We start from the raw sequence: 8524 nt of genomic DNA, 5'->3' as shown, positions 1-8524 counted from the left end.
GAGTTTTCCCTTTGAAGTTATCTTATCGGATTGAGTCTTTAAGGATTTGAGAACACTTGATGCATGTATTGCGTGGGATACCCGTGGTGACAATAGGGTATTCTATTGATCCACTTGATGTATGTTTTGGTGATCAACTTGCGGGTTCCGTGACCTTGGGAACCTATGCATAGGGGTTGGCACACATTTTTGTCTTGACTCTCCGATAGAAACTTTGGGGCACTCTTTGAAGTACTTTGTGTTGGTTTGAATAGATGAATCTGAGATTGTGTGATGCATATCGTATAATCATACCCACGGATACTTGAGGTGACATTAGGGTTTTGGTTGATTTGTGTCTTAAGGTGTTATTCTAGTACGAACTCTATGATAGATTGAAGGGAAAGAATAGCTTCGTGTTATTTTACTACGGACTCTTGAATAGATTGATCAGAAAGGATAACTTTGAGGTGGTTTCGTACCCTACCATAATCTTTTTGTTTGTTCTCCTCTATTAGTGACTTTGGAGTGATTCTTTGTTGCCTGTTGAGGAATAGTTATGTGATCCAATTATGTTATTATTATTGAGGGAATTTGCACTAGTGAAAGTATGAACCCTATGCCTTGTTTCAACGCATTGCAATACCGTTTGTACTCACTTTTATCATTGGTTACCTTGCTGTTTTTATATTTTCAGATTACAAAAACATTTATCTACCATCCATATACCACTTGTATCACCATCTCTTCGCCGGACTAGTGCACCTATACAATTTACCATTGTATTGGGTGTGTTGGGGACACAAGAGACTTTTTGTTATTTGGTTGCAGGGTTGCTTGAGAGAGATCATCTTCATCATACGCCTCCTACGGATTGATAAACCTTAGGTCATCCACTTGAGGGAAATTTGCTACTGTCCTACAAACCTCTGCACTTGGAGGCCCAACAACGTCTACAAGAAGAAGGTTGTGTAGTAGACATCACACCCCCGAGCTCAAAATCATCGATTCACCCATAAACATGGGACCCCTTACACCCCTCTTCAACCTCCCTACTCCACCTCTATCACATAGAATTGTAGACGTGAGTAGAAAAACACATGCTTAGAGGGTGATTTTGAGATACTTACCGGTAATTTACGGACCAGTTCCTCGACCACTCGAGACAATGCTTTCCCGGATCCAGCTCCACCTGCTAGATGGTCGTGGCGCACAGATGGCGCTGTCTCCTTGGCTCTTCCTCTTGTTTCTCTTGCTGGTCGCTGGTACTCCGACACCTCTCTCATCCCCTCCGCTTGCTAGTTGCCGTAAATCATATGCCAAAAAAATATTATAGGCAACTTTCTGTCATTATTAGGCAAGTTAGTGTAGAAATCATTGACTAGAAGAAAGCATGCTTTTTTTACTAGAACTCAATGCCAAAAAGGTTATAGATTGACTAAAAGAAAGCATGTCTTTTGCTGCTAACTTTATTGGTCTAAAGTACAGTCCGCAGCCTCTTACTTTTATTTGCTTAATGATATACTAATGGCTAACAGAAGTGCCAACAGGGGAATTGTAAGCAGCTCCAACTGGGGGAGGAGAATCGATGAATTGATCAAACAGATGGAACTGTCAGTGCACATATCAAAGCAATATCCTGTTGTTAACTACATCTTGTGTGCGGCATCAATGACCACTGAAAGACAGAGAATCTTTCATTCAGATGCAGTGTTGCTTTCCCCTAAGAGAGTTTACTTTTATGTGTACTAAAAATAGCATAACAGTAATGCTATGTGCTAATCCTTTGTAAAATCAATGTGATTTTGGCGGCATTATTCAGCAAGCACTGATGTGCTTCTACTTGTACACATATCTTGTAGTATTAGAAGTTTAGAACTGACGGAGTTGTAATTGTATAAACCATCCAAGCAGGCCTTTTTCATTATTGAACTAATGTGTTCCTATACAAGTTTCAGTCCAGCTGTATGGATACCATATTTAATAGAAATGTTTAACTAGGCAGATAGACATATCAGGCAAAGGCAACCAACTAACAAAATCATTAGGCAAGCAAATAGTTAGGCTGATATGGATACCATAATCAACAAAAATGTTTATGTTGGGTTTTAGAGTGCTAGCTCGTATACTCCAGCACGTGAAACGGTTTTCTTTCACAAGCTCACGTGAATTCCGTCCGTCGAGAGCTAGTTATGTTCAGATCGAATCGATGGCTTGATCGAAGGTTACCTATGAAGAGGCTGCAGCTACTGTTCATCAATCAACCAGCTTGCCTGCTTGCTTGTTTGCTTGCACGTATTGTTGCTGATGTTGCTTCGGTGAATTGATCTAGCAGTCAAAAACCAACAGTTTAACCATCCAAGCAGACGACATTTCAGTATTTTACTTGCTAGTTCAGACTTATCAGGCAACCAACTAACAAAATCATTTGGCAAGCTTTGGGCAGATACAAAAAACATTAGGCAAGTTACAGATAGGTAACTACTACCTCCGTTCGGGTTTATTAGGCCTCTCAGCATCACAAGCATGTCTCCTTTTATAAGGCCCCGTTTTGGAAAGGTGCATGCATGCAACCATTTCATTGGTTGCATTAAAAGTCATCGTTGTTGGTGTCATGGCTAGAAAATTAATACACTTCATGCGTGCTTTTTCATTGGTTGCATGCATGTGAGAGAGTGCATTGGGAGTGGAATGGAAGAATTAATGTGAGCAAATTACTATGTGTCTTGGTCTAAGAGAAGTTGTCTTTAGGCCTAATAAACCTGGACGGAGGGAGTAGGCTAGTTCTATCTCCATGAGCACATTGGCGTGCACCACAATTTCCAAGTCCTGTGTAATCAAAATTTCCATCAAGTTTTTGTAGCACCTCAATGAGATGGCAAAATTGACGAACATTTGAGGCAACTACAAATAAATAGCTAAGCAAGTTTTGTAGAACAAAAAAAGACATGTTCTGTGGGAAAGAATCTGGCAAGCACTCATACTACAAACTCTAGCACGCACCACATCTCCGTGCAAGTCGCGCTCACGCCCAGTGCAACTCAACACGCGCGCTTTGGCAAATCCAAAAACTGGTTCAGAATGGCTCACCCTGTGGACGAAGAGCAGGAGGGGAATCTAGTGAGGTACTACGCCGCATCCACCTCGCCGTGCTTCTCGCCGTCGTCCACATGACCCCTGCAGTCTGTTAGGTTTAATCTTGATTCATGTATCTGCATATTTAGTTTGCTTTTGTTATGCATGTTGCATAGGTTAGAGAGTAGCTAGTCCGGTGAAGTTTCAGCGGAGGCATGCGGAGACTGCGAGATGCCGGGCTGCCGATGACGGCGTGAAGGCGCGGTGCCGTGTGATACGGCGCAAGGCTTGATGCCGGGGTGGTATAGCCGTGGGAAGCGGCGAGACGCGTGCAGGATGAAGCCAAACCGGCTGGCTGGATAGATCAAGTTGGAGCCAGGAGAATTGGTCAGGTTGCATGCAGTCGGTTAGTTGAACGGCTTGGCCGTGTAGTCTGGACGTGGGCGTGCATGTAGTGCATGTAGCTAGGGATTAGTTAGTGGTGCGTGCGTGGGTTAGTGGCCGGTGTGGCCGCGGCTGTGTGTGCGCGTGAGTCTCTATATAAGAGATGTAAAGCTTGTTGTTTGAGTTGAGGCCGAGAGGGCTGAGCAGAGAAACCATGTAGCCATTGTGGTTCACCAAGGGAGTGTCTCTGGCAAAGCCGTTCCTCTTCCTTGGTATATGCGTGTGTGTGTGTGTTCTTGTGTTCTTGAGAGAAGAAGAGAGGAACCTCAGGAGAGTTGTGCGAGGCAGCTCGAGGTAGAAGAAGAAGTGGCGCTGCGAGGTGAGGCGGCGCCAACAATTGGCATCAGAGCCTTGTTGATCCGTGGCGGCGACGACGGTGCCGGCGGCTATGGTGGTCGGCGTGGCGCTGGGCGCGAGGTGATGGCTGGCAGCGGCGCGATGCCGCGGGCGGCCGGTTGCGGTGCGATGCCGCGAGATGAAGGTGGTGCGATGATCGGCGTCGCGAGGACGTCATCCACGACAAGATGGTCCGTGGTGACCGGCGCTGCGACGGCGTCGGTTGTGGCGCGACGGACTTCATGCGAGATGGAGGCCGACGGCGCAAGAAGGAGGATGGTGGCCATGCGGTGCCGCTATGTGAAGATGGCGGTGCGAAGCTGCCACAAGAAGAGTCGGCGTGATGCCGACGACGGTGGTGTGATGCCATCGTCATCATGGAAAGTTGGTGTGAAGCCAACAAAAGTTACGGTGCGATGCCGCTTGGCGAAGACGGCGTGGTGATCGGCGCTGCGACAGCGTCGTCCACGTCAAGAGGTGGCCGCTGCGTGCGGCAAGAGTACATGGTGATGGACGCGGGCGCTGCGATGGCGTCGGTCCAGGCAAGGTGTGCAGCGCCGCGATTGTGTCGTCAAGTGGCAGCGGGTGAACCGCGTGAAGATTGGAGAATCAAGATTAGGAGGGAAAATGTTAGGTTTAATCTTGATTCATGTATCTGCATATTTAGTTTGCTTTTGTTATGCATGTTGCATAGGTTAGAGAGTAGCTAGTCCGGTGAAGTTTCAGCGGAGGCATGCGGAGACTGCGAGATGCCGGGCTGCCGATGACGGCGTGAAGGCGCGGTGCCGTGTGATACGGCGCAAGGCTTGATGCCGGGGTGGTATAGCCGTGGGAAGCGGCGAGACGCGTGCAGGATGAAGCCAAACCGGCTGGCTGGATAGATCAAGTTGGAGCCAGGAGAATTGGTCAGGTTGCATGCAGTCGGTTAGTTGAACGGCTTGGCCGTGTAGTCTGGACGTGGGCGTGCATGTAGTGCATGTAGCTAGGGATTAGTTAGTGGTGCGTGCGTGGGTTAGTGGCCGGTGTGGCCGTGGCTGTGTGTGCGCGTGAGTCTCTATATAAGAGATGTAAAGCTTGTTGTTTGAGTTGAGGCCGAGAGGGCTGAGCAGAGAAACCATGTAGCCATTGTGGTTCACCAAGGGAGTGTCTCTGGCAAAGCCGTTCCTCTTCCTTGGTATATGCGTGTGTGTGTGTTCTTGTGTTCTTGAGAGAAGAAGAGAGGAACCTCAGGAGAGTTGTGCGAGGCAGCTCGAGGTAGAAGAAGAAGGTCGGCGCTGCGAGAGGAGCGGCGCCAACACAGTCATGGCTTTGGACGGAGAGTTTGAGGCAAGGCTTCGAGAGAATCCTCCCTGTACTTCGCGGCCAGGGAGTTGAACTGTAGGGGATCTCCGAGGGGCGCGTGAGCAGAGGGGGCCGTCTCCGGTTGGAATCTGCGGGAGCAGCTGCTGCCTTCTTTTGTTGTCGTTGTTGGACGCGAAGGGCCTGGATCCAACAGGAATCGAACTCCCAGTCACGGGATGCCAAGACCTGGCGAGGGATCGACGCTGCAGGGTGCAGGATGATGCCGAGAGGGAGAAGCAGGGTGCGGGGTCGCGTCGCCGCCGGTCCGGGGCTGGGGAACGCGTCTGCTCTGGCGGGGTGCTTCGCTGCCGGTTTGGCGGAGAAGAAGGCCGAGGAAGGAGGAGCTCCGGCGTAGGATTTGGCTCGATGGAGACGGGCCAACGCGAGGGCCGGGTCAATGGAGGTGAATGCAGCAGATCTGGCCGGCCGTGGAGGAAGGTGTGCGCAGGGGGAGGGAGAAGGTGAGTTCGTGGCAGAGGAGTGGGTCGTGGCCTCGTGGGGAACGGCCACAGGTTGCACGGGGGAGAGAGACCGGGTAAGTGTTTCGGCCCGACCGCCCAGCACCTGAGGCCGCGATTTCGATCGAACGACGCGGAAGGGTGTGTGCTCGAGAACTCTAAAAAGTGCAGCTGCACTTTTTAGAATTTAGTTTTTTTAGGATTGACAAGCATTCTACTCGACTAATCCTTTGTAGCAACTGGGCCCATGACCCGGTCACTCGCGTTTCGACGGGCTTTCCTGGGCCCACGGCCCTCGCTCTCCTAGCTTCTTGCTTGAAACGAGATCACAGCCGTCCTTCACTTTTGCTGTGTCGCGCGCCATGGCATGCGAGCCGTCGTCGCCGCCGCCGCTCCCGAAGAAGCAGAAATCGCCAGCGGCCGCTCCGACCACCATATGCGCCCTCGGCGACGACCTGCTGCGGGAGATATTCCTCCGCCTGCCGTCCCTCCCCACCCTCGTCCGCGCCGCCCTCACCAGCCGGGCCTCTCTCGGCGCCGTCCGCTCATCCCCCGCCTTCCGCCGCCGCTTCCGTGAGCTCCACTCGGCCCCGCTCCTCGGCGTGTTCCTCGACGTCTTAGAGTCCGACACGCCCGCTTTCCGCCCGCTCCGCCTGCACTCCGACCCGGACCTTGCCGCAGCCGTCCGCGGCGGCGATTTCCTCCTCACCCGCCTCCCCGACGAGATCGACGGCGTCGCCCCCGAGTGGGTAATCCAGGGCTGCCACGACGGGCGCGTCGTCCTCGTCAGCTACAGCACCGGGCACATGGCCGTCTACGACCCCCTCGCACGAGCCCTGGATCTCTTCCCCAGGCCGCCCGGCGAGATCTGCGAAGACATGTACGTCGAGTACCACGTCCTCCCCTCCGACGAAGACCGCGGCCCGTTCCGCGTCATCTGCGTCTGCCACGAAGCTTGCGGGGCGCAAGCCGCCGTCCTCTCATCAGAGACCGGGGAGTGGCAGATCTTCCCGTTTCTGGAGGCCGCAGCCATGCAGCCTGCCTTGCAGCCTGGGGACGACAACGAGAAGTGCTCTGGCAACGGGACGCTGGTGAATGGGTGTATCTATTGGACAGACGGGAGCCGAGCCCTTGCCCGCGTGCTGAACACCTCGACAGTGCAGTTCTCCCGAATCGACCTGCCTCCGCACATCGAAGGGCAAGGAGCGTTCACGGCTGGCGAGACCAAGGACGGGAGGCTCTGCATCATCAGCACTGTCAAGCTCACACTTGTTGTTTGGTTCCGGAGAACCGACGATGATGGTGTCGAGAGATGGACACAGCACAAGACATTTCCGTTAGAGCAGGACATCCATGCGCACGATCACTGTTTCGACAATGATCATATCGCGCTGAAGGTTCTGGCGATCGTCAATGGCTTTGTGTACTTGTCTACTTACTGTGAGCCGGATCGCGATTTCCCTGGTTTGTTCCTGTCCTTCTGCCTAGAAACAGCAAAGCTGAATAAGCTCTGCACCATCATTTACCCTGAAAGTTTGTATCCCTACATCATGGCGTGGCCTCCTTCTCTGCTGCTCAACGAGGTGAGTCCTTGAATCAAGGTCCTTGACAGGTTGTCTTCTGCAGAAATACAACATTTCCTACTTTTATTGCACCCTTATATCTCATGGAGAGCTGACATGGTAGTATATTTATGAAAACTAGAAACAAATTTGAGCTTACTTCCATGCATCGGAAAGTATTCAATAGGGATCAGCAACATTTATAAATTGTTTGTTTCTAGTGAGCTTCGAAAGACTATCATTATTTACCTTCCTCTCATAATATGTATTCATGTACTATTAAATGGTTTATCGTATAAATATTAAGCGGCATGCTGACCCTGATTATATATCAAACATAAAATTGACATGAATGAAATTAATTAATTTGCTAGAGTTTGTGTTCCATTACTTTTATAAGTACGCGTAGTTAGAAATTCATCCTCTCTATGATTGGCAGTTGGGATATCGGGACTGATAAGTACATTGTACATGCGGGCATAACAATCTCTAGAAGCGATCCAGATTTTGACTTGTGATGATAAAGCAAAAAAGCATGCAGGGTGGTAACTTATAACTAGTGCTGTCATATGGATTGCCAGAAGAAAGTTAAATTCCATGTTAATCTTGTTTTTAGAATTCTGCAAAACCAGCTTATCCGGGGTAGCTGATTGCATGATTTTTTTATTTTTATTTATTTTTGCAGCCACCAGAAACTACTGAAGCGACATGTGCTCAGTGCGCTGCATCATTCATACGCACACAGAAAAAGGAACATCTGTACAAGTTCTTTGATGCCACATAGCTTGATGAAACTACTGAAGCAACATGTACTCGTTGCTGCGCTGCACCATTCATATGCTCCCTGAGGCGTAGAAGAAGAAAGTCTGTTCCAAGTTCTTTCATGCATCATAGCTTGACTGGGCTAGAAGTGGAATTGCAAGTTATGGCTACAACATGCTAGACTTGGGCCAGAAGTGGAATTAATTATCTTCTATTAGAAGTATCAATATACTTTAAAAAAAACATCCAAAGATCTGAGATGAAGTTATGCCATGCCGCTGCTCAATTTTTCACTGGAGTAGTAGATATCTGTTGCGTTTCATAAGGATAAATAAGGATAATACTCCCTCCCTTTCAAAATAAGCGTCGTTGATTTGGTATAAAGTTGGACTAACTTTGTACTTCCTCCGTAGAAAAATATAACAGCGTTTAGACCACTAATCTAAATGCTTTTATATTTCTTTATAAAGGGAGTACTAGATCAGCTACACTTATTTTGAGACGGAGGGAGTATTAATTATCTCTTAGAAGTGCTCCCTTCATCCGAAAATACTTGTCATCACAATG

General features: G+C 49.3%; 1 protein-coding gene and 1 long non-coding RNA gene across 3 annotated transcripts in view; one reads left to right on the top strand and one right to left on the bottom strand.

The window, feature by feature from the left end:
* The window catches only part of LOC119274560, a 21460-nt gene extending 18296 nt beyond the window's left edge, over positions 1-3164 (bottom strand). For both annotated transcript variants that reach the window (XR_005135218.1, XR_005135219.1), the window contains exons 1-2: positions 3070-3164; positions 1110-2307 (exon numbers count right to left, since the gene is read on the bottom strand). This is a non-coding gene — a long non-coding RNA (uncharacterized LOC119274560). The remainder of the gene's footprint in view (positions 1-1109; positions 2308-3069) is intronic.
* A 2350-nt stretch (positions 3165-5514) lies between these two features.
* On the top strand, positions 5515-8230 carry LOC119274552. Its single transcript, XM_037555273.1, has 2 exons — positions 5515-7216; positions 7881-8230. Exons 1-2 carry the CDS (start codon positions 5996-5998, stop codon positions 7977-7979), a joined length of 1320 nt encoding a protein of 439 aa, XP_037411170.1. The 5' UTR covers positions 5515-5995; the 3' UTR covers positions 7980-8230.
* The last annotated feature ends 294 nt before the right edge of the window (positions 8231-8524 follow it).

This window comes from Triticum dicoccoides, chromosome 1A, assembly GCF_002162155.2.
Source record: "Triticum dicoccoides isolate Atlit2015 ecotype Zavitan chromosome 1A, WEW_v2.0, whole genome shotgun sequence".
Lineage (NCBI taxonomy): Eukaryota > Viridiplantae > Streptophyta > Magnoliopsida > Poales > Poaceae > Triticum > Triticum dicoccoides.
This window is presented reverse-complemented; position numbering and strand designations above follow the sequence as displayed.